Source organism: Planococcus citri, chromosome 2 (assembly GCF_950023065.1).
Source record: "Planococcus citri chromosome 2, ihPlaCitr1.1, whole genome shotgun sequence".
Lineage (NCBI taxonomy): Eukaryota > Metazoa > Arthropoda > Insecta > Hemiptera > Pseudococcidae > Planococcus > Planococcus citri.
Window position 1 is genome coordinate 55470711 of NC_088678.1, and position 25871 is coordinate 55496581.

General features: G+C 34.5%; 2 protein-coding genes across 2 annotated transcripts in view; one reads left to right on the forward strand and one right to left on the reverse strand.

Annotated features, from left to right (window-relative positions):
* LOC135836550 (uncharacterized) overlaps positions 1-22604 on the forward strand; it is a 77854-nt gene extending 55250 nt beyond the window's left edge. Inside the window, exons 2-5 of the mRNA XM_065351444.1 lie at positions 17260-17444; positions 20019-20423; positions 20632-20847; positions 21260-22604. Coding sequence (XP_065207516.1) covers positions 17304-17444; positions 20019-20423; positions 20632-20847; positions 21260-22030 — 1533 coding nt within the window. The 5' untranslated portion in view covers positions 17260-17303 and the 3' untranslated portion in view covers positions 22031-22604. The remainder of the gene's footprint in view (positions 1-17259; positions 17445-20018; positions 20424-20631; positions 20848-21259) is intronic.
* A 1373-nt stretch (positions 22605-23977) lies between these two features.
* On the reverse strand, positions 23978-25629 carry LOC135836551 (uncharacterized). The gene is made up of 4 exons (XM_065351446.1): positions 25388-25629; positions 25201-25322; positions 24741-25125; positions 23978-24663 (listed from the first exon to the last, which is right to left on the reverse strand). Exons 1-4 carry the CDS (start codon positions 25482-25484, stop codon positions 24158-24160), a joined length of 1110 nt encoding a protein of 369 aa, XP_065207518.1. The 5' UTR covers positions 25485-25629; the 3' UTR covers positions 23978-24157.
* Between the last annotated feature and the right edge of the window lie 242 nt (positions 25630-25871).

Genomic DNA, 25871 nt, shown 5'->3' on the forward strand with positions numbered 1-25871 from the left:
TATCCAAAAGATGAAGTCAGTTCAACCTCGACGACGACAACGACAACGACGACGGTGAGAAGAATAAACCGTCATAAAGTCGATGAATAATTTAATAAAAAAAAATGCCTACGTAGGCGCTCAGTCAGTCAGTCATACTCGTCTTGTACTCGGCAATTTATCCTTCATTGTGAGCACTCGAATATATTCAACGAAAGTATTGTACAGTGAGAGGAAAAAAAGTAGGTAGTACCTCATTATACTTTGATTCGTTGTAATTCAAACGAAAAATATGTGTACAGTGTGTTCAGTAAGTGCAGCGATTTCTTTTGATGATGGTGTAACAATATAAGTACCTAACACCGTTGTGTGATGTTTTGCATAATCTTCACACGAAAGGAGTATTAATGGAATAGTTGGAAATGAGATCAGTTACTTGAATGTCACTATTGTGTGAAGGATCTACTGCACCCCCTTCCACCACCGATCCTTCGGGACAAATTTTTTCTTAAAGGGGGAGTCCTAAGGAATATTTCTAGCCCTTGTTCTAAAAAAAGTGGCCCTATTTACAAAATGGCGGCCATTTTGATTGACAGGTCAGCCGAAATCGCAGATTTTGCATTCCAACATACGACTTGCACGAAATTTTCTAAACCGTACAGAGGTAGATCGAAAGAGCAGGCAACCATTCATCACCTGTCAAAATTTCAAGTGCTGAAAAGCCTTTTTCGATTTTGGTGAAATTTTAAAAATCAAATTTATGACCAAAAATGAGGGGAAAAATCAAAATTTCGCCTAATTGACCTAGAAAGATTTTCGATCTGCCAAATCAATTAGAAACTGTTTCAAGCCGTTTAGAGCAGTTCATGGAGCCTCCAGTAGATTTTTGAAACTTGAAATACCCATAAAATTTCATCAAATGAAGTTGGAAAGCCGAAATTCATTCTGCAAACTAATTTCAATACGCTACGAAGTCGACTGCAGATAAATTTCAAGTCGTTTTGGAGTCTCCAGCGACTTTTTTAGAATTACTGGATCTTTACAGTAGATTTCTGAAGTTTGAAATTTCAACGTAATTTCATCACATGGAGTTGGAAAGCCGAAATTCACTTTGCACAGTAGATTAATACGTGCTAAAGTTGATCAAGTCAAATTTTATGGCATTTATTTAAAAACTGAAGTTTCCAAAAAGGCGAAGGGGGTTCTAAAGTGGATTGAAACTGCCTGCAAGTGCAATCCACTTCGCAATAACGCCAAAAATGGAGTGTCAACTTAATATCATCTTTCTAGCTCAAATGGAGGCGGAAGGGTGAATTTTTTAAATTTTCAAATACGGAAATCGATGCACAAAAATATGTTTCAAACTGAAATATGTACACCGATTTTTTTTAAAAAAATAGCGGATAGGTAGGTACTAGGTAGTCAATTTATCGGTCATTAAGGTCAATAACAAGCACTAATATCGAGCACGCGTGATTAAGATTAATGGAACTGGTTTTATGACTTTTTTTTTTTTGGATACTTAATTGAAATTTCCAAAAAGTAGCTGGAAGCTCTAAAACTACCTACTTGAAACCACCTGCACTCTGCAGTCGACTTCATATCGTATTGAAATTAGTTTGCGGAGTAAATTTCGGCTTTCTAACTCTATTTTTTTGATAAACTGTATAGTGAAAATTTCAAGTTTCAAAAATCTGCTGGAGACTCCAGTAATTTTCAAAAAGTTGCTGGAAGCTCCAAAATGGCTTGAACCCACCTGAAGTCGTCTTCAAAGGGTGTTAAAATTCGAAAGCAGTATAAATTTTGGCTTTCCATCTCCATTTGTTGAAATTTTGTGGGTATTTCAAGTTTCAAAAATCTACTGGAGGCTCCAGAACTGCTCTAAACGGGTTGAAACCGTTTCCAATCGATTTGGCAGATCGAAAATAGAGTATATCCCAAATTTCAACTTTCCAAGTCAATTAGGTAAAATTTTGATTTTTTTAATTCCCTCATTTTTGGCCTAAATTTGATTTTCAAAAACTCATCAAAAATCGAAAAAGGCACTTTAGCACTTGAAATTTTGGCAGGTGATGAATGTTTGCCTGCTCTTTCGATCTACCTTTGTGCGGCTTAAAAAATGTCATGCAAGTCCTATGTTGGAACGCAAAATCTGCGGTTTCGGCTGACCTGTCAATCAATATGGCCGCCATTCTTTAAGTAAGGTCACTTTTTTTTAGGACAAGGGCTATAAAAATGTTCCTTAGGACTCCGCCTTTAAGAAAAAAGTTATCCCGGGGGATCGGCGAGGGGGTGCAGCAAATCCTTATGCAGGCCTACCGACAATCATAGGTACATGTATTTCAACTTCTAACATAAGTATCACTTTTTAAAGCCACTTTCGGCGTGTTCGACGAAAAAAAAACAAACATTGTTTATCAATAAACGCTACATGAAGCGCAGGGGAATCATTATATAAAATGATTTCTTCGTGAAAGAACATATTTGACAAGTTATTTAATCCTATGTGACTTGAATTCGGCTGAAATTTTCGAAAACTATTTTTCCATAACGACGCAGCATAATAATACGCTCATAGAATACGTTAAAACAGTTACCCAACGAGATTATTGGATATTTCTTGGAAAAGATTGACATGTCCCAAACACACGCGTTGCAGAAAATGTGTTCGGATACGTGTTTGTAGTAGATGTAAATGTAAAGTAACGTAATGTAGGTAGTAGGTACCTAAACCTATACGTATCTATACGCTATATGTCTACACCAAGTTGATATGCTCGCATCCCTTCGAAATATATCGTACCTACGCGTGTACGATATAGGTACTACAGGGTTATGTTTTCAATTTATTGCTAATGAACACATTTAACCCTTCAATGTGGTGATTAGACAACTTATATACGGATCATACTATGTTCTCTTGGGGTAAATGAGTAACATTCAAGAATGAAAAGCGATCACCATTTATCATATACAACGTTTTCCTTCATCCCACGTGTGGTATTTGACGTGTCAATTTTAACCACAGCTCAGTCTGTGATCCAAATTATTGTTAAAAGGGTAGTTTTTAAAATGTTGGTATCCTGTGAACTGCGATTCGGCTACAACCTACAGGGTGGCCGGTACATCCCATTCAGCAGCAGTGTGTAGCTATTATTGAATTTTTGCTGGCATATTCGCTCAACATTCAAGTTACGAGGGCAAATTAAATACTTTGTTTTTTTCTTCGCCATCTTGGATGAACAATAAGTAGGTACATTGTTTACTTCTTACAAGGCACGGCACGTATCCCAAGCGGTTGACAATTTTTTGAACTGGACATATAAATACATCACCACTTCACCTGCTAAAACTTCTGCGGTAAGAGGGAATTTTTTGATTTTTGGTGAGTTTTCGAAATCAAAGAGCCAACAATTGAAGAAAAAAATCAAAATTTCACCAAATTGACTTGTAAAATTGAAATTTGCTATTTATTATTTTTAATGCCCCGAATTGACACAAAATAGTTTCAAACCTTTTTGAGCCATTCGTTTTGAAGCCTCCAACAGATTGTTGAAGGATTAACATACCATACAACTTTACCTAATGAAGTTGGAAAGCTAAAATATAGCTTATGTCCTAATTTCATCATGCTGAGTCGAGGCGATTTTAAGACATTTTGGAGCCACCATAGATATTTTAAAAATTCTTGATTTTCAATTGCCATAGGTACCTGTTTAAAGTTACAAAAAACCTAATGTTAATGATGAATTATAAATACTCTTTGGTTGAGTCAGGCATAAGTAGTTTAGAATCAGTGTGTAATGGGTCCAAAGTTGATTTGTGGTTAAGTCAAACACAGCTAGTTTTCAATCAGAGGGTGTTTTCAGACCTAAGAAAAGACCTGTGGTTAAGTATGACAGCGTTTCAATCAGTGGGTGTTTCCAGACCCAAGAAAAGACCTGTGGTTGATTCAGACACAGTTTTTAATCCGTGGGTGTTTTCAGACCCAAGTAAGGACCTGTGGTTGAGTCTGACAGCGTTTCAATCAGTGGGTGTTTTCAAACCCAAGAAAAGACTTCTGGTTGAGTGAGACACAGTTTTTAATCAGTGGGTGTTTTCAAACCCAAGTAAAGACCTGTGGTTGAGTGAGACACGGTTTTTAATCAGTGGCTGTTTTCAGACCCAAGTAAAGACCTATGGTTGAGTCAGACACAGTTTTCAATTAGTGGGTGTCTTCAGACCCAAGTATAAAGACCTGTGGTTGAGTCAGACACAGTTTTCAATCAGTGGATGTTTTCAGACCTAAGAAAAGACCTGTGGTTGAGTCAGACACAGTTTTTAATCAGTGGGTGTTTTCAGACCCAAGAAAGGACCTGTGGTTGAGTCTGACAGCGTTTCAATCAGTGGGTGTTTCCAGACCCTAGAAAAGACCTGTGGTTGAGTCAGACACAGTTTTTAATCCGTGGGTGTTTTCAGACCCAAGTAAGGACCTGTGGTTGAGTCTGGCAGCGTTTCAATCAGTGGGTGTTTTCAAACCCAAGTAGAGACTTGTGGTTGAGTAAGACACGGTTTTTAATCAGTGGGTGTTTTCAAACCCAAGTAAAGACCTGTGGTTGAGTCAGACACAGTTTTCAATCAGTGGGTGTTTTCAACCCCAAGTAAAGACTTGTGGTTGAGTCAGACACAGTTTTTAATCAGTGGGTGTTTTCATACCCAACTATAAGGACTTGTGGTTGAGTCTGACAGCGTTTCAATCAATGGGTGTTTTCAAACCCAAGAAAAGACTTGTGGTTGAGTCAGACACAGTTTTCAATCAGTGGGTGTTTTCAGACCCAAGAAAGGACCTGTGGTTGAGTCTGTCAGCGTTTCAATCAGTGGGTGTTTCCAGACTCAAGAAAAGACCTGTGGTTGAGTCTGACACAGTTTTTAATCAGTGGGTGTTTTCAGACCCATTTAAGGACTTGTGATTGAGTCAGCGTACACAGTTTAATCCGTGGGTGTTTTCAGACCCAAGTAAGGACCTGTGGTTGAGTCTGACAGCGTTTCAATCAGTGGGTGTTTTCAAACCCATGTAAGGACTTATGGTTGAGTCAGCGTACACAGTTTAATCAGTGGGTGTCTTCAGACCCAAGTGTATAGACCTGTGGTAGAGTCAGACACGGTTTTCAATAAGTGGGTGTTTTCAGACCCAATTAAGAACATGTGATTTAATTTATAACTCGTTACAGTTCTGCGCCAGGAGGATTTTTAATGATAGTCATTGATTTCTGTTCTTTTCACATCTGGTGTGCTTGGAAGTCTTGGAACTGATTTAGAACTTGATACCTATTCAATATTGTTCAAATTTATTCGTTTTTTTTGAATTTTTAAAAAAAAGAGTTCTGCGCCAGGAGGATTTTTGTTTGTTCATGCTCTTACGATATTCAAATAATATGTTTTAAAACTTGGTCTTTGAAATTGGAAAAAAATAATTATCTACATCTGCCGTCCATCTTGACAGTATTTTTGGGAAATTTCAATCCATTTTTTTGATTTACCACACTTATCACCCACAAATTTACAACGTTACGAAAATAATTCCTAGCGGGTAGGTACTTACAAAATTTTGGGTTATTCCGTGCTTGCTATAAGTACAAATAAGTAACTTAATTAAATTACCCTTTCAAAACCTACTATGCAAGGTATATGATAATTCCAGTTCATGAATATTCAACTGAAAGACATCAGAGAAAAGAAACTCACCACGCTGTTTTTTTAAAAGCTCCAACATGTTGATAAGTAGGTCGATACAAGTAAATACACTTCAGACGATTTTTCTTGAAACAATTTGTACCATGCCAAGATCTCACGTCAGCTGTTAAACCAACCTGTATCAACGTGTAGAATATGTGTGAACATATCCTTTAACTTGAGAAACTGTACAAACAACACCTTTGGGACATTGTCTTGAAACGTTATACACGTAGCACTTTGACATCTCCTTTTTCAAACAGATAAGAATTTAAGGAATTTAGAATTTTATTAAAATTGTTCATATAATTCCCCTTTCTTATATAAAATTAAAGCTAGTACATCTTCGTTAATATTACCGCCGTTTAACAAATAACTGAAGGGGAAGCTAAAATTTTATTTAAACTTAATAATTTTCAAAAGTTAAAGTCTTTGTTCTAAAGCTTTCCAGTAAATTTTTGGGTTCTAGAATTTTAGGATGCCTACCAAACCAATATAAAATTATATAAGTATATATAAATCTCAACAATACTCATTCAACTTTACACCAATACTTATCCCTGTCAATTTGAAATCAGGCAACTCATTTCACATGAGAGTATGCTTGAAATGCTTTACTTTGTACGTATTAATACTCCATTGAACCTACATAGGTATCTATTTATCGAACACCCTGTATCTTGGAAAATATTCCACGTTTAAAAAGAAATTTCAAGCGATTCTAACTCATTTATACGTAAAATTAATTTCAAATTGGTCAACTTAGCAGCCAACTAACAAATTTTAAAAGGTTAGGTACTTGAGTGTTATCTAATACGATATCGCATCTAATACTACTACGACTACTAAGACGCCATCAATAATTCCTTCATATATTATTCAAAACTGAAAAAGCGCTTTGAGCGACTTTCAAGTTTCTATATCATAAATTTTGTTACGCGAAGTAGCGAGAAAATGCTCGTATGTTTTTCTTCTTGCTCGAAAACTTTTCAACGAATTGTCTCCGTAGGAATTTTTCGCGACAAACTAACTAGATAGATACATATAAGACGTTAATGTGATTTGTATACAGATGGAAATTTTCGCGTTGTTATTTCACACAACGAAACAATTTCGCTAAATCTTACTCATTCGAAATTTAAAATTTATACCGCAACTAGAAACATTTCGCGTCGAAACGAGTTGAATTTTTTCAATATTACAGTAACGCGTAATAAAATGCTAATTCGGAGAATTTTTTTCCAAACGAATCAGAAATTTCGTCCGAAGTTCCATTTTTAAGGGAGAGAATCCTGTATTTGAAATTTTCAAGGCCGGCGGATTATTTAAATTTTGTAATAAAAAAAAAATGTGGAAATGAAATTGAAAAAAAATCTTGCAAACGTTTAAATTTGACGGTTTTAGTTTTTTTAAATAAGTTATCATTCGCAACTTATCGGAATTTCTTCTTCTAAGTATCTGGTAATCCATTTAGTATTCGATTAAATTTGAAATTTAAAAACGCAATTTAAGAAAAAAAACTATACCTCGTAGGTAGACGTATTTATGAATTTAAACAAAGCCAAATTTAAAGATCGCTCGTCCGCTTTGTACCCATTTTTGAAATATTCGACCGAGAAGTTTTCTCACAGATGCTTTACAAAGCTACAAATACGAACACAATGTAAATTTTTTCAGTCTACAAATAATTTAACGATCTGGGCATAGGCAGACGCATGCACCATAATGAGATTAGATTGTTTAAAGTTCCGTCTCAAGTTCTTTTACGGAGTTTTCCACCGAGGGAATAAAACTTAAATGACCAAGTATTTACTACTTTTACAAAGATTACTCAATGTTACATTAAACGCCCTAATTTTTCATGAAAAAAAAGAGAAATTTCGAGTGGAATTTTCTCTTCGTTGGGTTTTACATAATTCAAGTTTTAATTACGTCCTCGTTGTGCTCGATAACCATTTAACTCGGGGTGAAAAAAAATTGCATAATTTATGTTACAGCCGTTAATTTTTTTCCAAGGCGGGGAGTTTTCGGGGTTAATCGATTTCGGAAACAAATGGCGAATTATTTCAGGCATAAATACTACGTCTTCTTGATATTTTAACCGGCGAGAAATCACTACACAGATAAGATATACTTAGCTACCCAAGTGCAAAGAAAAAAATAGTTGAAAAATTAAGCGAATCTTTTCTTTAGTGTAGGTATCTCTACCTACACTTGAATTTTTATATGTACATCGCAAAATCTTGAACTATTTTGATAATTACTATGTCTTTTGCAACCTTTCATGTTGAAGAAATGCTATTTTGGCCTCTCTTCATTGCGCAATTTGGGATTATAAAAGTTATCATCTTCATTCTTTCAAAAGCTGGGTACTCGTAGATGCTTGCATCAAAATCTAGCATGAATTTCCTGCTACTGAAGTCCATATACTTATAATTCTTGTCGGTCTCGAGTCTTTAGTATCACAATGACCAATGACAATCCGAGTATTTATTTAAATTCAGTCAAAAAATCCTCGAATTCAGAAAATTGTCATAATTTTTAAAAATTTGGGGTACCTACATGATACCCTCTCCTCTGAAAAAGGGTTCACACGGGGTCAAAATTACTCGCTCATTAGTTCGAATTTGGCAAACTTTAATAAATGAAAAATGCTTAGAACACATGAACCCCCCCCCCTCCCACAAGCTTCTTATTTTTTGGAGATTATGAACTAATCTAGCTACTGGGAGGTATCTTACCTCCCTTCTTTCCTTATGTAAGTCCGTCTCAAGTGTTTCGTGTCTCATTTATCTCGTAAAATTCAAAGGTTATTCTACAAGTACTATTAGAAAGGAAAATTCCAGAAACATTCTTTGTACCTATTCAAACCATTTGAAAAGTGCAAATTTTTCATTTTTTCTGCAGAACACAGCTAGGTACTAAATTGTGCTCTGGTGAAAATGTAAAATAAAACATGCATACAAAAGTGGTCTTTTTTTCAATTTTGGAACCAATGTTTTCATAAAGTTTTGCTCTCACTTCGCTCAAGCAGTAATTTTGCCTTTTCCCAATGACATATTCAGTCATTTTGAAGAATTTTCTAGAAGTAACACAAAATTTCGATTTTTTTGGGTCTAAAAACCTGCCCCCCCCCCCACATGCCACTGGTGTTCAACACACTATAATTTTAATTTTTGTCAGGAACCCCATAATTTTATTTTTTTATTTTTTAAGTAATAGTATATGTATTTCATTCTCATAAACGCATCACACGCTGCTCAAACACACCTCAATAAATTTGAAAAATTATTTGCTACACATACATATTTTTGGGGGAATAAATTACTCAAAATTGATGAAAAAAAAATTATCTCCTCGAATGAGGCTCGATTGGCATGTATGCACACTTCGATACTAATTTCTAAACCTTCATCAGTGGTGTACTCTTATAAATGAAGATGAGAAACATCCCTTACATGCGGGGTAGAGGAGGCAGTGACCAACATAAACATCCAAGAGAAAGTAGATGCACGGAGAAAACCGGTTCTGTCACTATACATTTCTGTGCAACTACCCTAAACAGTTTACTGTATCTACAGGCTAGGTTTTGGGATGGAATTCATCTTATTGTTATTGTAGTCCCAAACAAAAGAATATTTTTTCTTTTGTTAGGCTACATAAATGAGAACTACGTACATACTGTGGTGGAATATTTTGCCTACATGTTTGCCGAAAAGGAAACATAAAAAACGGACATAATGTGTCTGAAAAAACCCGGTTTAAACAGACACAAGCAGTCACAAATCCGCGGACACAGCAGACACATTGTGTCCACGTTTTTGCACATCGGGTATGCCGTCGTGCATTTATGGATATCGTGCAAACACCCTATTTCTTCATTGAACTTTGCTGTTGTTCAATATATTTTTCTGTCGTGCCATTATATATTCCCCCCCCCCAAAAATAACTCACATTTTTTCCTTTTTTGGTTTGGCGCCCAACGTGGGGCACGAACCCACGACCCTGAGATTACAATGTCAATAATCTTTCAAGGTACGTCAAAGAACTGCTCAGCTACGATTCTATACGAGGTACAATATGGAGGCGCCTGAGACTCATTCTCATCGAGCGTGCTTTCGCTCGAATTGTTCCGATTAAGGGATAATAAGACGCGAAGGAAAAATTGCAAAGAATTCTTCACATATTACCAGCATTAAAATTAAGGCAGCTCAAACGAGAGAACATTTTATATTACAAAACCAGGAATAAAATTTAATCGCGTTGAAAATTATAAAATAGCGAGGTAGCTTTTAATTAAGGCACATTTGATACCCTCTGCCATCATTTTACTTGTAAGTTGCTCGTAAGTCGAAAACGAACCCATAGTGCAGCTGAGAAAATAGGTAAAACAATATCGTATGTTGGTAACTTGTTAATATTAATTTTCAAACTCGCGTCAAATCTTTTTCGCATAAATTATATCTTACTTTAATCGACATTGTTGTTTGGGTACCGTGTTTTGCGTACCTATTTCACGTAGAAAACGTCTCAATATGAAAAGAAAAACGTTAACGTAGCGAGAATAAAAAGGTTCCATTATTGGTTGGAATGAATAATCGAAACGAAATAAATTTCTACATCCATCCGGTAATTACGAAATAGCAACGGAAGGAATTCAATTAAAAGAAAATACAACGAGGGATGTCTTTCAACGTCTTAAACAAAATGAAAATATCACATTAGCAGCCAGACAAAGAATTGTAAAAAGAATAAAGAAAGAAGTAGTTTTCACCTCGTTAGCAAACTGCTCGCTTTTAAAAGAGTCTAATTAAGAAAAAGTAGTCACTGTCACAAAATGTTAACTGTTCAAACATTCGATTATATTTTTCACAATCTGTGGCAAAGGCACTATATATACCTACCTACTCGTACCCTACCCGAGTACCAACTATATGGGTATTCTACTCCGAAATTGAGTTCTTTCAAGCGATAAATTTTTCATACGTAGGTACCTACCTACCTTTTTACCGGCTTTTCGAAGAAAAGTCAGGTACTGTATTTGTCTCAACTGTGACAGTTTCGGTCCGGTGTAAATTTTCTTTGCGTTTTGGGGTGTTGGGATCATTGTGGGACCATTAGTTTTTTTTCAGGTTTCCTTAAAGTTTATATATATATAGATATATATATATATATATGTGTTTATGTACCAATTTTGTGGCAGAGTAAACTCGAAACCTATGAAATTTTGAACAAAGTGCTTTATCCCTCCCGACTGGTGTATTGCCGAAATTTTGAGATTTCGAGTTTTATTAAAATCGGTTTAGGCGTTCCTTAGATATTTCAGATTAAGTGATTTTTTTTGCCATTTTTGCGTCCTTTTGCAGACTTCCTCATCAGTTTTGTTTTTGGTATACCTATTTTTAAATATTTTGCTTAGCAATAATCACTAACGTCTGTCTTTATACCCAAACGATTTCTCAGTTTATTTCTTGTTAGAAACTCGATGGAAAATCGGTTCAGGTGTTCCTTTGACATTTCAGCTTAGGTAGGCTTTGTTGATTTTTTTTGTTATTTTTGCAGACTTTTGCAGACTTCCTCATCAGTTTTGTTTTTGGTATACCTATTTTTTTTAAAGCATAAATGTTTTGCTTAGCAATAATCACTAATGTCTATCTTAATACCCAAACGATTTCTCAGTTTATTTCTTGTTAGGAACTCGATGGGTAATGATGGGCCGATTATTAATCGATTAATCGGGCCTGAAACTCTTTCGATTAATCGATTATTTTTAAAAAAATAATTTGATCAGTTTTCTACGAAAAGCCGGCTCTCTCACGCTAGTTGCGTGAGTGTTTTTTTTTCTCTCTTTCTCTCTCACTCGTAATCACGCGCCAGTAAACAGTTCGTTAACTTAACGGTGAAATTTTATTATGTACGTTCTCAAAAACGTCGCTCCCGTTATATCCAATCAATGGCTGAAAAAAAATTCCCAGCCTATTCAAAGGTTCATTATAAATATCTTTGCGAGTTGTCATTTCGCTTAAAGGTATAGTTCGGAAAATGAAAACACGACGGATTCCATACAGGAGTAAATTATAAATGACAAAAAACTAGAAGAGGTTAGAGAAGGAAAAAAAGGCTGCATACGTTAAAGTTGGATTTTAGTTTTGCAACAAGTTGAATTATATTTTTGTTTTTTTCTCCTTCATAAAATACAGTCAAAGATTTGGGGTTTGTAGGTAATAAATTACGAATGTAAATGGAATATAAATTCAAAATGACGCCTGCAGAAAGTTTCTTTTGCCGCTGACTTTATACGAATTTAATGCGTACAAACTTCAAAACCATAACGTTATCCAGGGTTTCTCAAATTCAACGAGTTTTTTTCTCTCTCTCTCTCTTTGACGCTAACAACGTAACGCAGCGTGCCATTAATGAAATTGTTCACCTTTTGTGGTCTGGTCAAACCAAATTATAAAGTGGAAATATACGTCGATTAATTCAAATACTTACCTGTTCGACTTTTTGGTCTCGGTTTTATTGTGTTGCGGTGGAATTGCTGAGGTACCATAAGATGATATTATTAAGGTTAAAAATCGATTCAACTAGTGCCACTGGGGATACGAAGGTATATTTAACTCCAGGGGCATTACGGATTTTGAAATTGGCTCGATGGTTTAAAACTGAGCTACTCGTAGGTAGGATGGTAAAGTATATTGTAGGTGAGTAAGGTACCTACTACGTAATCCAGTAGGAAGCAACAAATGACGAATTAATTCGTTGCGAATAACGTCGGTATAATTCGCGAGTTAATTTCAACTAGCAACTTATTAAGTCAACGAAGAGAGAATTATTTCTAATACACGTGTTTTGTGTAGAGTGACAACGTGAAATTTTCAACTATAAAGATGATAAGTGGTGCCTTGAAAATGGATAACATATGTGTCGTATGATATGAGCCATTATTTATAAACAGGAATATCAACTAACCGAGATTATGAAATGAATAATTAATTTATTATATTTACAATTGTTTCAATATGACATATGATAATGCTATTTATGAGGATTGTTTTTAACACTGTATTCTACTCATCGAGCAAACATCTCTCCGTTTCTTTATAGAACGTAGGATTTCTTGTTTTCAATCTCAGCAAGAAGCAGCATTTTTTGGCAATTAATTGCAAAAAAGTGATTGACTACTTTTTTACAATTTTATGTTCAAAAAAATATTGACTGAGTAATCAAAAAGTTTTTTGTAAGTTTTTTTTCTGGAAAAAATATTGGTGTTTTGTTCAAAGTTGGTTACTCTATTAAATGATTTTTTTGAAAAAAAAAATTGGTAATGAATAATCCCAATTTTTTATAGAATAGATAACTTGATTGAGTAAAGGTGCCTAATTAGTCAAATATATTTTTTAAATAAATGTTTGAACTAGCTTTGACGGGTTGTTTTTAAACCCTTTTTCATTCTAGAACATCCTAATCTAGTGTACAATGTGCATTAACATTTTTGGGAGATTATTTCAACTCAAAGTCACCCAAGTGCCTGTTTGAAAGCGCAGCAATTTTTCTAATACACCTCAATATGCAAATGAATACGTATTTCACAGGGGAGGGATGTGTTGGTTAAGAGAAAGATTCATGGAAAAAGTACACGTAACATTCCGATAGAAATGTTTCATGTAGATTCGTTTTGTATTCGTGATACATAAGTAGATATTTTCCTCGTAATAATATGCTTTTTTGCGATATGAATGCGAAAAACAATCTCTGTTTTTTTCTAAGGTCTCACCCTCTCCTCCCTTAACTTGCTTAGTTATGTCTCGTTACCAATGATTTCGAATCGAGCATTCATATACATGTATTATTTTTATGTATGTACATACATGTAGGTAGGTAGGTAGGTATTTACGGCAAACTGGTTATGCAATTTTATTAACATCCTCGATGCAGACAATTCATTCCATGTCGGATCTTCCGTTTCTTTTTCACAAGCCGACGTCACAAGCTTCAATTATTAAAATTTCTATGCTAACCCACCGAGGGGTGAGAGGGGGATGAGGCTTGTAATTTTTACGTACATAAGTATTTGTGATTTTTTGTGGAATTTCAAAACTTTAAAAGTTCATTACTGGAGATCGGTTAAACTTCGCTCAAATTTATTTGCAGAGTTTTAAGGTGAAAATTGAAAAAAAAATTCAAAATTGATTATTAAAATGTAAAAGTTCAAAGCTGAACTTTTCAGATCAAAGTCAAGTTTTCATGATAAATGCATTAGTTAAAAGCTATCGATAAGATATTTGAAAAAATTTCTGTAAAAACATTTTTTTTCCAGAACCCAATTTTAGAAATAGGATTACCTACCTAAACATTTTTATGTGCTAGTTCAAATCTCAAATTTTCTCCAGTGATTATTTTTGAAAAAAAATGAAAAAAATCATCGTTTGCGAACGCGTGAACGAAAAAAACTGAAATTTGTTTTGAACCTCATTTTCGACCTGACAAGTCGACTGATGGCGATTTCGAACCGTTCAGGAACTCCCAGCGGATTTTTAGATCTCCAACGACGATTTTTTTTTCAAAAATAATCACTAGAGAAAATTTTGAACTTGAACTGCCACAAAAACATTTTGATAATGGTGTTGAATTTCATTTTCACTCTATTTACAGTGTTTCTTCAAAAACTGAAGTAACCGAAAAACTACTGGAGGCTCCAGAACGGTTCAAAACCGTTATCAATCGACTTGAAAGATAAAAAATAGGTTATAACCCAAATTTTAGCTTCCTCGGTCAATTTGCTAAAATTTTGAATTTTTAAAATTTTGCCAAAAATCGAAAAATGAATTTCAGCCCCTAAAATTTTGGCTGGTTATATATTTTGGGGTCTCCTACCGCTTCCCCTTTGGTTCAAAAATTTCTTGAAGATGAAATGTAAAATTTAATAAATTGAAGAGCTCTATTCCAAAGTGGGTTAAGTCATTTTTTTCACCAAAAAATGCGTTTAAAATTTTTGTTGCTAAGATTTGTTCTGTTTCGAAAGGTCGGTGCACATTTCCTTTCTTTGGACATAGAACAATTGCTTGTTGAAAAAATCACTTTTAAAAATCGATGACTTGACTCACTTTTGAAGTAAAAATCTCCGTAAAACGTGCATTTTTTAAAAATGACTTAATCCACTTTGGAATAGGAGTTCTTCAATTATTCTGATGTATTTTTACCCTGACCATGTGATGAGAAAAATATTTGAAAATTGTTATCCTCACACTTTCCTTCAAACGTTTTTTGGCTGATTTTTTTCTCTTCATTTTTTCATTTTCAGAATGTTATTAGTTCATTTGAACAGATTTAAGAGCAATTTTTTGGACAAAACTGGGATTTCTGAAATGTCGAACGCTAAAAAGTTATTTCAAAAAAGCTGAGACTGTCTCTGTTCGACTCAGCGTGATCGATAAGAGGATGAAAACTGAATGACTATTGACAACCTTTGTCATGAAAGCCAATCCCTGAATAAAACACTCCAAGCAGTATGTGTAATTCAATTGAGCACTTCATTCAAGTGTTTTTTTTTTCAGTCAAAACTTTTCAAAGGTACCTACCTACCTACCTGACCTAGTGATTCAAGAGCTACAAGTGGATATTTTTTCAATATTTGGCCATATAATAAGATAGCTATTAGTTGGAAAAAACAAAAAATCCAACACTTGAATCGAAGTACCTACGTACTCACTTGCTCATCAAACAAAACCATTGATTTAAAATTGACAGCTCCGGTTTGTCCACCATCCTGTTTTTTCCCTCTTTTGTTGCCTTTGTTTTTTTTTCTCCATAACGTTTGAACAACCAAGGAAAATCAATTCAAAAAACATTTCTTTCAAGATTAAATATCAACGTACAATAAATCTTAAAACATAAATCAAACTCGATCATTAACGAGCAGAAACAACAACGAAAAGAAAAAATGAAAACAGAAAAAAACTTCCGCATAAATATAACTGATTAATGACCGTATAAATTAGGTCTTTTTAGAACTCATCGCTCGGTTACAAATTGCTGTACGATTGTACATAGAAAGGGAAAGCCAAAAAAAAAAGAGTAAAATTTACTAACGTCGCTACTTCATTTAGGTATACTTACGTTACATTTCAACGCTACAATTCAATAAGATTAATATTCTGGCATTTTGCGACTACGTATCAAACTTTTAGTCGAAAGGAATACGTTGACGTTTGTTTGGAGAGTTGGAAACAAGCATAATTAATTATTTGCCTAGTTTCAGATTAGGTACCATAGTCTAGCATTATATGTAAGCATCGTGCATCCTTTGTCTACATACCTACGTGTCCTTATACTAGCTTCTATAAAAGCTACCTGGTACAATGCAACAGGAAATTTATATATGAGAGAATTATAATGTATGTGTGAGCTAAAAAGTATATACGCCTACAACACCCAACACGCCAATGATGTTTATTTAATTGCAACTTTTCACATGCAACATACCTCTAAACGAGAGTCTGTTTCAACTTACGAACACGACCGCAGACCTTTGAAGTTTATAGGAATTAATAGGGTCGATTGAATTTGTGGTTTAGTATCTCTACATGGTACCCTGAAACTTACATTATACAGAATTTCTACATATCTGATGATGCAGAAAAAAAATTCTAAATTTCCATTGTAAGTAATTAAGACGACTTTACAGGGTTGATTCGATAAGGTGAAAATTCCAACATAGACACGTCCGTGTGTATTATTCAAATCAGATAGAATTAATGTAAATTTTTTTCATACCAGCAACAAAAAAAGCGAAGGAAAAAGACCCGCAAACGAGCTTAAATATATTCTACTGTAGGTACCTATCTACCTACTACCTACACATTAGGTATTCTTGGAGATAGAATCATTTGGGTGAAATATAAAATAGCAGACCTCGAGCGCGGTTGTCATATGTTCGCGGAACCGCTTTATCGATTCTATGCTATAATGTTGTCTTTTAAATTTAATAAATGTTCGCCTAAACGTGGAATTAAGTTACCTTCTAAGTTATTTTAGAACTTAGAGAGACGTACGAGTATATATATAATGGTGCTTTTGAGGTTGTATTTCGTCGCACATAAAAAAAAGATTTACTGTACAGGATTATGTTTCGGGGAGAGAAAATGTCTTTTTTTTATGATACGCTTCAAGAGCTTAAATTTCTAACGAGAACATGAAAACTACACGTCGTTAGAAAAATGCTTTCCGAGTGAAAAAAAGAAATCAACGAAAACAATTCAATTTTATCCTCCGCTTTGATGATTCGAAAGAAAAAATAGCTCGCGCAGTAAGGCGTTTTTCTCTATTTTAGGCACCTGGAAAAAATTTTTCGAACCGAGTCCTTTTTTTATACGTATTTTTTTGAGAGAGACAATTTACTTTGTTATAAGAAATTAGCTACCGTGTGGAAAGCAAAAGCAACAGGTCAAATTTAACGTAAATATCTATACCTACCTATACTATGTTGTAGTCTTACGGTATGTTGGTAGTTTTCTTCTCGAGCTCATCCTGAAGCAACTTATGAATTAGTTTGAAATTACTTTGCAGGTTGTAAATGGGATTAGCATACGGTAAATGCGGAGTACATTGCAATGGGCGTCGCTTCGAACGCGACAACAACCGCTGTCATATTATCAGAAAGTTTTACTAGGTTGGGCCCAACTCCGACTACTCTCAGCGATCGTGAAAGAGTCAGGATGGAATTCTATCAAACCTACGATGTTATGACTGGCGTAAGTAAACCTTGTATTTTAAATAGGTACTTAATTCATTTTAGCTAAATTTTTCGCTTGTGTATACCAAGTATACTGATGTGGGTAGTTTTTGGCGAAATTTTCCGTTTAGCTAACATTATGTATTCGTGTTCAGCGTCATCAGAAACATACAATTCGATATATATCACATGCCCCAGATTTTCTTTCTAATGTTTCACCCAAAATTGGGGGTGGGGGTGCTCCCCCTCCATCAAGAGATCCCATCTCGAAACTTGAATATTTCAAAAAAGCATCAAAAAGTACATCTATGGAGATTTTTTCAAAATTTTAAATGGTAGCCTCCCACTTACAGCGCCATTTTGAAATTTGAACTTTCAATTTAAAAGTTCAACTTTCAACTTTTGAAAATTTCAAAATGTTTAATAAGTTCTAAATTTAATGCCCATTCGAACTGTGAAATCAGTTTTGATCAAAGTATCATAGTTTTGGAGGAATGGGCTGCTGAAGTTAAGTACGTCGAGACAATGTGAAAATAATGGAAGCCCCTCCAGCCCCCATCCGCCTCCTGAGGGGGCTGGGACCAAACTAATTGCGGGGTTCTTACTTACTGGGTGGGTATATCTATATACTGTAGAAAAAATTTAAGCGAAATCGAAAGACATGACTTTCAAAATCGCCTTTTTTTGGTTGAGTTGGCATGGAGCGACCCAGTGTACTTAATTTAACAAAAAAAAAAACGCGAAAAACTCGTATTTTTAAGTTTTTTTTTGCAAATATGAGCCTTTTGCAGACAAAATTTTAATTTTATGGATTTGTAGGAAGAAAGTAGGTACATGTAAAAAGACACATTTTGGCGAAAACAGTTTTTGCGCCCAATACCCTTCAATCCGGAGCTGTGGTGGTTCAAAGTTTTCTTTTGTAAATTTTACCCCCACCACTATAAATTATGAAAAATTTTGAAAAAAAGGAAATTCAGTTCGAAAATTTTTTTGCAGGTAGGTACCTTACCTACTAGAGCTGAAAACGCCACTCGCTGACAGGGGATAACTACTGTACCTGTACTGTAAATTCTCACTTCTCCCTAGTAACTGCCTAGCTGGTAGCGAGTTGAAAAAATTTCACACCGCTTCACATTATAACGTGTAGCGAGCTGAATGCGTTGCCAGTGTACCGGCATGATGTCATCATTGTCATCAAACATTGTCAAACATCAATCTGATCAATCACACATACGAACGACATGTGTCGAAGCGTAACTCCTCCCACTTACGCATTATCAAGTTTAGGGGTGCGTGCGCAGACTAAGTTCAAAATCAATCGGGTTGTGCTCGCTACACGCTACTATCTATCTACACCCGAATCAACTCGACACCTGCCACTGGCGGGTTAAGCCGGTACAGGGTGCCCAGAAATATCAAGCATCCCTATAAAAAAGTTTTCTACTAAAATACTTTGGTTGGTCACAGTGAATGATAATAATGATAGCACATGATTGGTTGTTGGACTGGAGAGATAACATTCCACCAATCATATGCATCTATTTCACTTTGCCAACCCGTATATTTCCGGGCACCCTGTATTTTCACCAAATACCAGTTAGCGGGTAGCGTAACCTTTTTCAGCTCTAGTACCTACAGGGTGGACAGAAATATCGGGTACCCCTAAGAAAGTTTTTCATTAAAAATATAGGTTGGCAACGTGAAATAGATGCATATGATTGGTGAAATGTTATCTCTCCAGTCTAACAACCAATCATGTGCTACCATTATTATTATTCACTGTGACCAACCGAAGTATTTAGCAGAAAACTTTTTTAGGGGTACCCGATATTTCTGTCCACCCTGTACCTAACAATAATCCATCATAATTTTCCAAATCTGAGAACAAGGCCATATTTTTTTTTTAGTGATTTGTAAAGGTCTCGGTTTCACGGCTTGGGGCAAACTAATTAAAAAGTCCTAGTTTCTGAAATTTTTCCAAAAACTAGGACTTTTTCTTGGAATTTTGGCAAAAAACATAGCTTTTTGTTTGCTAATTTGGTAAAATTGGAACTTTTTGGAATTGGCAAAAGTCATGACTTCTTTGTAATTTTGCCATAAACTAACTTTTTTATAGCTAATATTGCCAAAAAGGTCAAGGCGTTGTGCAAAATTGTAAAAAAGTCCTTTTTTAAACCAATACCTACCTACCTACAAGTTTTTTTTTTTTTTTTTTGGTGTTAGCAAAAGAAGCTGTGTTTATTAGGTACCTACAAAAATTGCAAGAAAAAGTTGGTTTTTGCCTAAATTTTAAAAAGTCCTGGGTTTTTGGCCAAGTAGGTAGACTTCTCCCTCTCTATATTCAAATAATGTAATTTTCGTTTTCCGCCAAAAACACTGCATTAGGAAATACAAAAATTAAAAGGTCACTTGCATCAACCTAATTTTTTTCATTTTCTAATATTTATACCTACTACCTACCTACCAACGTACACCATAATTACGAGTGGATGTGCATTAGCTACCTACTTACTTTATAACTTACGTACTCGGGAATACTTTTACTTATCCAATGATATTTCTAATGCAAACTATTGAAACATTATTTCTGCAGATTCGAATAGCAGCCACTTTAGGAGGATTTTTCGCCCTAATGGTATTACTCGTAGTATACAAAAGTAAATGCAAACCTCGACCCGATGAAACTCTGGAGGCAGCTATCACAACAGCTATAGCAGAAGAGGAAGAGTTAGAAGCGGTACTGAATCAAGCCAAGTTTGACTATTGCATTCGAAGTCCTCGACAGTCATTAGGCAACATGAGCGCTCCAGCATACACTAGATTTTTATCCGTTGGAGGATATGGAAGTTTAATGAATCCACCCACTAGACGATATGAAAGGGGTACTCGGGGACGAGTAAGTCTTCCAGCATCGGATGCTTCATTTAGATACTTCAATTCTTCAGCTTCGAGTAGTCAAGATCGGAGGTCTTCGCAAATGTGGAAATCTTACGACGAGGTAGTTATCTCTTTTTTTTTGTAACAAAAAATCAGTAACATTGATAAAAACCTGTATAAAAATCTTTGCAAAGAATGAAAAGTTAATTGAAATTAGAATTGAAAAAAAAATAAGGACGTTAATAATGAGCCTTTATTCCGTGTTAATAGACGAACTATACCTACCCACCAAAAAGTATACTTAAAATTAAAGCCAATTACAATTTCAGGAGGAAGAAAACGATTTAGAAGAGATCGAAGAAAGCGACGATTTCAACGAAACGAAATTCTTAGCTATTCCAAGCACACGTCGTAAAATAAGCGTCGAACTTAGTCCAAATTTAAATTTAGAAAGAAAAGGTTCATGTTCCAGGGTCGAATTCTTAGCGAGAATGAACAGAAACGCGCAAATGCCAGCGAAAAAATTTAATTCTATAAATATAAAAGTAAGTGCGCAATTTTTTAATCGCCTGCGGTTTTCATCGCCGTCCGTCGAAATTAATTCAGCCGCGAGAAAAAAAGAGGGATTATAACCGTGGGTGAAAAATTTAATCTCGTATGAGGTTCAAATCCTATAGCGTGAAATTGCTGAAATAATTATTTCATCGATTCTTACACATATTTGCTTTTAAGGATTAAAAGATTATTGGAATTTCAAATACCTACCTTTTATACACCTACACTACACTACACAGTATACACCTCTATTCCTACCTATCTATACGACATACAGGTTGTTTTGTCCATCGCATTCGTATCACGATCCAGTATCATTCTAATGATTTCCAACTCCTCGCACACGCGATAAACGAGGAAAAAAATCTATAGGATTAATGAAATAATTATCCTTCTTCGCAGGTAATTCAACCTACGCCTCAGATCTCGCCCAGTGAAAGTAGTTCGGGCCTTCAAGAAGATAATCATTTTTCCGAGCACGTACCACGTATAGAAGGTAAACTGGCACCTTTAGCGTCCATCGGAAGCTGCAGCGCTTTCAGCTCTATAGAATCGGAGAATAGATCTATGGGTTCGGATTCGGTTTTCATAACATCGGAAAATGTCGAAGAAGACGATACAGATAAAGAATTCAACGAAGAAGACCTATCGTCGGCTAAAAGCGACCAAGACTGTACGAATAAAAAATATCGCATAGTTCCAACCACCAATAGTTGTTTTGTGATCTCGGGTAATCCGCTTTTCAATTCGACCAGAAGGTTTTCCGATTCCAATATGCAGAGTTTCGATAACCTTAAAAATACCCCTTTGCCTATCGTTACGAACCTAATGCAGGCAAATAATCAAACCATTACTAGCGTTTGTAATAAAAGTTGTAGCAGTAGCAGCAGTAGTACTAGTTTATCGAGTAATTTTTGTAGCAGTAATTCTACCAATAATTCCGATATACGTAAGAAAGGTATTTTTTCAAGGATCGCCATTATTGATACTAGTTCTCCTAAAAAGACTGATAAAATAATTAAAATGAAGAAAAGACTTTTAAGTAAATCCGTGCCGATGACCATGAATACGTTTAAAGATCGTCCAACGCAGTCTACCAGTGAAAATTTAAAAACTTTATCGTTAACGAATTTCGTCGATACTGATTTATGGACGCAGGAAACATTGTTTTAAACAATTCGATGATTCTTAAAAAAAATGTTTTACCTACTAATAGTCGTGAATTTCTTTTCCTTATTTGTTAAGAAATAGATAGCCTAGGTGATTACCTATCCTGTTTGACAAATATGTACCTACTTACTCGATAGAGAAAATAGGAATTTATTCCAAGTGATAAATAAGCACATATTATTGAAAGCTCTGTACTAAATGTTTATTTTCAACTTGTAAATTTATCCCTATATTCTGTAAGCAAATTTTGCTATTCAAGGCATGTTTGAAAATTTTCTGTAATAATTCTTGTAAAGCAATATAAACCGTAAAATCTCTCCCAGACAAGGACAAATTTAACTGGAGCCAACGAAACAGCAAAAATATAATTTTATTACCGTACTACTATAAATTGCTGATATTTTCTAACGAATCGTAGGAAATAATATTCTAAAAAGCCATTGGTAACTGGATTATAATAAGATGATGAGCTTAATAATCAATACCATCGCAATTTCACAACTTTTCTCGATTTGCCTTCCGTAAATAGATACTTCTTTGTTTGTCTTCAATTTTTTTTTTTTTTTTTTTTTTTTTTTCAATACTTAGCTGTTACACTATCTACTGAATTTCATATTCCAAAGATTTCCAAGCAGAACAGTATCTCAAAAGGAAAAGAAATCAGCAGGTAGATAAATAAAATCTTATCATCTGCCGGCAAAAAAAAAATGAATTCATGATCATAGAAGAATCGAAATGAAAATCTTTCACTTTCACAACTACCTACCTATATCTTGAAATATTGAAGTCATCAGTTTTGATAATTCTTCAACTTGGATTCTGATTTTTTTAAATTTTACTTACATTAGCGGAGCTGTTCGATTTGGTTCGTCTAATGATTGTCCTTCCATCAATTCGAATTGATAGTTTACTGAAAAAAAAATTCTTATCGCATAATTTATCCCATGAAATTAAATTGTAAGTACTTACATCTTGTACAGGAATTGTATTTTGTATACCTACATCTACGTAGACATGGTTGATTCTTGAATACTACATAGTTGAACTATCATATTCGTAACGTACCTCTATCTAGTTTAGTGATTATAAGTGTACCTATTCGATGTTTCATAATGATCTTCGACGTTTTTTAAAATTTAATTATTAATGTATCTGTGATAAAAATATTTTAAATTGTTAAATAGGAGGTGTTTTCATTACTTCTGTAGGATTATATGTACTTAAGTTGTGAACGATTAATGTAAGAAATTAATGTTCATGCTGAGAGTTTTTTTTACCGTTCAGTACTTATTATATAAATGTGTTGTTTTCGATGTAAGTTAGATACTTTAAGTATACGAAATAAATTATTTTGATGAATTACCTACTTATAAGTTTGATTCAATTCACTTCGAATAACAAATTAAATTCAATTAATAATCTCAACGTTTAATACACTGGAACCCTTAAATAAAATTATGAACTGCAGTTCTTACAAATAGGTAGGTATTTATGCTCCTTCAATTTGCAGTAATAGGCAATTAATTGGAATGAAAAATCATCGCAACTCTTTATCTTTCTTGTAAGTAATATTTAATTGCAAACTTCGTCCAGCTGAGCTGTTATTCCAGCCAAATAAGCAGAAATCATCATTTTAAATTTTAAATATTTACTCTACTCTTATGGGAAAATGTTTTCATTTCGCAGGAAGTCGGAACTATTTTTTTTTTTTTTTTTTTTTTTTCATCTACTGAATTTGAATCGAATTCTTTCTGGATAGTTTTAGAGAATAATGATACCTCATTTAAATAAGTTGAATGAATATTAAAAAACGGATAAAAATAATGGACATTTATCAATGATACAGAAAAAAAACCTCTATACCATGAAGTTTATAAAACGCCTTCTTCGAAGCTCTTCAGTTGTACTATTCAGTCGTTCGTGTTACATTATGGAAAAAATCCATCACCATTTCGAAAATATCAAAATATGTATTCAACTTTCGAACAAATTACACGAATAATAATAATAGGTAATCTATAATATACTAAATTAAATAATAATAATAAAAAACAATCACTGATATTCATGTTATTAGAGACACATCGAATAATAATTTCAAATAAAGACAAATTATCACGTAGGAACTGATTAACGTCTAGCCACGCTTTTTCGTTTAGTTTCAATTTTACTAGAATCAGGTTTCACAGACGAATCAGGCTTGCTTTCCGAAGTAGACGAACACCTTTGAGAAAATCTTCTCTTCACCGCGGACTTTTCATCACCCGATGATCTCGTAGGTGATTTCACTTTCTCAGCTTCGGTATTCGAAGGTGTTTCTTGAGATACTATAGAAGCTTTTCGAGAACGAGTAGCAGTAGAAGGCGTAGGTTCGTTGGCTGGTGTTATTTTAGGTGAGGCTTTTCCAGTATTCGAGTTTTCGGCATCGGAACTAACGACCGGCTCGGCTTTCGCGAATTTATTACTTCTGGTTCTTTTTATCTTGACAACTTGATCACTATTACTGACATTCTTCACCTCACTCGGTTGCGGAGGAGGATTTCTCACTTCGGGTGTATCGTCTTTTGTAGCATCATTCGCACTATCGAAATTGTCATCGTTATCTGATGATGGGAAATTAAGGGTAACAATGGTGCCTGAAAATATAGCAAGAATTTTATTAGAATAAAGTTAACGCACAGGACTTGGTTAATTATGAACAAATATATTTTACCTGATGAAACTTCACCGGCTTTGCCATATTGTCTGATAACTTTCTTATTTTCCGTATCATCGCCATATTTTCGTACAATACTTTCGTTTAAATCACCATTATCTGGCCTCTGTTTGGTATCAATCCTTGCACGATCGACACTTTTGTACTGCGGGTTCTCGAACCATTTCAGTTTCTCGTTACCCTTCAGTTTAAATGGTGTTTTAGAATCCGAATCTTCGTCGTCGGTTTCAATACAGCTGACATATTTTCTATACAATCCCGAAACATCTATACTTTTCTTCTCATCGTCGGTTAAACTTTTCACGTATGATTCTGGTATTAGTTCGACTGGAAGTTTGAATTCCTCTTCGTTGTTCTTAAACGGAAGCAGTTCATTATCGTCCTGTAATATTGATCATTTAAATACGTATTCAGGATAACAATTTTATTCTTTTGAGGATGAAAAAAATCATCTTACCAAGCTTTTCAAATTATACCAAGAATTCAACTTCCTCCATAAGACGTCAGAATTAACGGATTTCTTCGAAGATAAAGTGAACTTATCCCAGATTATGGACATTTGAAAATGTTTATCGACTCCTAAAATGAAAATTGAGCTTTATAGTTCATAATTTTCAGCTGACGAATAAAATTGGAATACTTACCAACTGGTTTATTGTCAAGAGTACCGTACAGAAGATGTACTTCATCTTCCACTGTCCATTTGTTCGGATCAGCAAGTTCGGCATCAAAATTTGTCATGATGAGGTGTTTACTTGAAGTAGAGATCAACTAGAAACGAAATATAAAGCTGAATAAAAAATTCTTTACATACCGGCAATTCACATAGAAACTAACTGAAACGAATTGTTTTTCAATTTTCGAATTGATAAGTTTTTTGTTGATAGTGTTTTTCAAAGATAATCAGAATAACTGGATGAAGTCTGAAAATAAATCAATGGTTCATGACATCATGACGTAACTGACGTATTCGACCAATAATAGAAGTGTGGGTCTTCGTAGTGTTTTGGTTTAGTTTTTTTTTAATTTTTAAATTTTTATTTTTTTGTCATTAAAAAAAATGATATACATACTTCATACTTGTATATAAAAAATTATAAAATAAGTATTATGAATTAACTAATAACT

What these genes read in the sequence shown, in the direction of transcription:
- LOC135836551 (XM_065351446.1), bottom strand. Translation starts at nt 25,484, where the DNA reads ATGACAAATTTTGATGCCGAACTTGCTGATCCGAACAAATGGACAGTG. An exon ending in TCTTGACAATAAACCAGTTG is followed by an intron (nt 25,323 to 25,387) that starts GTAAGTATTCCA and finishes TTTTCATTTTAG; the next exon opens with GAGTCGATAAACATTTTCAA. An exon ending in GGTATAATTTGAAAAGCTTG is followed by an intron (nt 25,126 to 25,200) that starts GTAAGATGATTT and finishes TCAATATTACAG; the next exon opens with GACGATAATGAACTGCTTCC.